We start from the raw sequence: 3565 nt of genomic DNA, 5'->3' as shown, positions 1-3565 counted from the left end.
TAGATCTGTTTAGCATTAGATCTGTTTCAGAGTCTAGTCAGAGGTTCACCTGCTGTCCCGAACTGCACTGAACTCCTAGGATCTGGGGCCGAGGATGGAGGGAACAGGGACGATCTTTGGTGGTGGGGGCTATTGTTGTGGATAGCTCTAGTGGTATTTGTAATTTGATGCTAATTCCCTTCTCCTGGGAGGGGTTGCACTCCTCAACAAGGAATGAGTCAGCACTCTGGTAGACCTGTAAACCTTCTTCCCACCTTAATTTGTAAAATAAAGGCTAGAGCTTGTGATTGGGCAGATGAAGGGAAGGTGGAGAGAGGAGGAGGAGAGAGAGGGAGAGAAGAAGAGAGGGAGAGAGGGAGAAGGGAAAGAGGAGAGAGGGAGAAGAAGGAAGAGGTGGAAGGAAAGCAGAGCAGAAACAAAAGGCCTGAAGAAACTGCAAGTTATGAGGGGTCTCATAGATGGGGAAGATGGTAGTCTAGTGATAGATCTGCCCGATCTAGGCACACAGCTTGTATTCATATTAATTGAGTTGTGTTTTCATTGCGGGGCATATTTGGGTTGGAGATTTACTGCAACAGGGGGCACTTAGTTTAGGTTACTCTATCTCTGTCTGTACTCCCCCACTTGCTCTCTCTGCAGCCCCCTCAGCTCCTACGTTGGTAAATGTGACCAGTGAAGCTCCCACCCAGCTCCTAGTAGCCTGGGCCCATGCTCCTGGGGGCCGGAGCAGTTACCAAGTGACCATATACCAGGAGAGTACCCTGACAGCCACTAGCATCGTGGGGCCCAAGGCAGACAGCACAAGCTTCTTGGGTTTGACTCCTGGCACTAAGTACAAGGTGGAAACCATCTCCCGGGCTGGGCCTCTTTACACTGCAGCGGCCAACGTTTCTGCTTGGACCTGTGAGTGGGGTGTGAAAGGCATTGGGAGAGGAGACCCCTGGACACATTAGCGCCACTCAATCCCATTTCTCAGCTCCACACCAAAGACCCTAAGTGAGGATATACTGTGTGAGGCATTCTCAGGACTGGGACCAGGGGCCTGGCTAACCTCTGCCTTCTCTCCACAGACCCACTCACACCCAATGAGCTGCTTGTGTCCATGCAGGCAGGCAGTGCTGTGGTTAACCTGGCCTGGCCCAGTGGTCCCTTAGGGCAAGGGACATGCCATGCCCAACTCTCAGATGCCGGACACCTCTCATGGGAGCAACCGCTGTCGCTAGGCCAAGAGCTCCTCCTGCTAAGGGATCTGACACCAGGACACACCATCTCGATGTCTGTGACATGTCGGGCGGGGCCGCTCCAGGCCTCCACTCACCCTGTGGTGCTGTCTGTGGGTACGTTCCCCATCTATCTTGGGTTCCCCTAAGTCCCGTGGATGTCTTCAAGGAAGGTTACTGTGCCTGAGAGGCTTGCCCTCCTCTCTAAATCACCCGCTCCTCCCAGGCAGATGTCTGGCTCAACCCCTGCCCTCTTCAGATGGGCAACGGTGCCCCAAAGACAAGTTGTTTCTCCATGACGCTACTGTCCCTTCCATGGGCATAAAGTCGGCCCTTTGTGTCCTCTGGCTTTGAGAGAGTCCCTGACACTCACCAGACACTGACACCTAACCACGTGAGCGTTCTGTTTCCTCAGAGCCTGGCCCCGTGGAGGATGTGCTCTGTCAACCCGAGGCCACCTACCTGGCCCTGAACTGGACGATGCCTGCTGGAGATGTGGATGTCTGTCTGGTGGTGGTAGAGCAGTTGGTGCTGGGAGGGAGCGCTCGTTTTGTCTTCCAGGTCAACACCTCTGGGGACGCTGTCCTGCTGCCCAACTTGACGCCTACCACTTCTTACCGCCTTAGCCTTACTGTGCTGGGCAAGAACAACCAGTGGAGCCGGGCGGTTACCCTGGTGTGCACTACTTCTGCAGAGGGTAGGCACTTTCCACTGTTTTCTGTTCACCTAGACTCCCTCCACCACTGTCCACTGGAGCAGTCCCTCTACTGAGCCTAGCTGCCTTGGGCTCTCCTTGCCCACAGACCTGGCCCCTTCCTCTGACCCCTGTCCTGTATTTTGGAGCACTGTGTTCTGACACCCTAACCCAAGAGCCCTCCCAGGCCTTATTTAATTGTTCACGAGCCATTTGCCGCCAGGTGTCCTGAGAGTGCACAGTGCTAGGTAGACAAAGGTGTGCCCCGGAAGGCTGATGGTTAGTGCTGGGTTGAAGCCTTTGTTTCCTTTCCCCTAGTTTGGCAACCCCCAGAGCTAGCTGAGGCCCCCCAGGTAGAGCTGGGGGCAGGGATGGGTGTGACAGTCACGCGTGGCATGTTTGGTAAAGACGACGGGCAGATCCAGTGGTATGGCATAATTGCCACCATCAACATGACACGTAAGTTCTGGGCTTGGAAGGGTCAGAGAGAGCGTGGGTGTGCAGGGAAGGGTCGGGGAGAGCGTGGGTGCGCAGGGAAGGGTCGGGGAGAGCATGGCTGTGCAGGCACAGGCAGGTGAGGATGGTCTAGGGCAGGAGACTGCATGAAAAGTTAATGCCAGGGCCAGTCTGTAACAGGAAAGGCTCGGCTGTTACTAAGGATAATAAGGTGGTGTTGGATTGTGAGTAGGGGTGCTGTCAAAGAAAGAGGGTAACCTCCTGCCCCACTGCTCATCTTGCTCGGTCTCTCTCCCATTCTTCCTCAGTGGCCCAGCCTTCCCAGGAAGCCATTAAGCACACATGGTACGACCACTACTATAGAGGGCGTGACTCCTACCTGGCTCTTCTGTTCCCAAACCCGTTCTACCCAGAGCCTTGGGCGGTGACAAGATCCTGGACAGTACCTGTAGGTACAGAGGACTGTGACAACACCCAGGAGATATGCAATGGACATCTCAAGCCAGGTTTCCAGTATAGGTGAGAGCTCAGGCAGCTGGGAGGTCAGTTACTCTAAACTCCACTCTGGGTTTATGTTCAAACAATAGACAGGGGCAGACTCCTCACAGAACGCACGTGCCAGTCCACAAGGCTCTACAGTTATTTGGATCAGTTCCTGGCATCAGTGCAGGGTGAGGGGGACACCCACCAGATACATGGTTCTTTTGTTAAAAAGAACTAGGGGGTGGATTCTTTGGGGGACTTGAAGGGAAAATCCAAGGCTTTCTGGTTCCCTTTCTGGTTTCTCTGCTTTGTTCTGGTTCCAAGACGTATGTCTTGCTCCCAGAACAAAGCAGAGAAAAAAAGAAGAGAAGCCAGAGGTGGTCTGTGTAGGAGCAGGATCTCCAGCCTCTAAACACGACAGGACGGAGACTAGCAAGCCGAGGTGGCCATTGCTGCTTCTCATCAAGGGTCTCCTTCCCAGCCTAAAGTCCCGCTTCTTTGTCGCAGGTTCGGTGTTGCAGCCTTTACTAGGCTCAGCCCTCCGGAAACCATCCTGGCCTTCTCAGCCTTCTCAGGTAGGCCAGGCACCTGGTGGGTTCCGGCTAGACACTGGAGAAGGACAAGAGCTGATATCCCTCTTGGGAGGCGGTGGGCGGGGCTGAGCTCAGCTCTTGGGAGTCAAGTGCTGCTTGGCAGTGTGGGGGGGGGGGGG

General features: G+C 54.7%; 1 protein-coding gene across 4 annotated transcripts in view; it reads left to right on the top strand.

Moving 5' to 3' along the window:
- Positions 1-3565, top strand: part of LOC116099676 (receptor-type tyrosine-protein phosphatase V) — a 24264-nt gene that overhangs the window by 12448 nt on the left and 8251 nt on the right. For 3 of the 4 annotated variants that reach the window (XM_031383621.1, XM_031383614.1, XM_031383606.1), the window contains 6 exons: positions 640-903; positions 1071-1337; positions 1636-1917; positions 2233-2373; positions 2679-2889; positions 3361-3428. In XM_031383621.1, the coding sequence (XP_031239481.1) occupies positions 640-903; positions 1071-1337; positions 1636-1917; positions 2233-2373; positions 2679-2889; positions 3361-3428 (1233 nt within the window). The remainder of the gene's footprint in view (positions 1-639; positions 904-1070; positions 1338-1635; positions 1918-2232; positions 2374-2678; positions 2890-3360; positions 3429-3565) is intronic. The other variant, XM_031383629.1, reaches the window with a different exon arrangement.

The sequence above is a fragment of the Mastomys coucha genome, unplaced genomic scaffold (assembly GCF_008632895.1).
Source record: "Mastomys coucha isolate ucsf_1 unplaced genomic scaffold, UCSF_Mcou_1 pScaffold1, whole genome shotgun sequence".
Lineage (NCBI taxonomy): Eukaryota > Metazoa > Chordata > Mammalia > Rodentia > Muridae > Mastomys > Mastomys coucha.
The sequence above is the reverse complement of the archived record's forward strand: the minus strand, read 5'-3'. Positions and strand labels throughout refer to the sequence as shown.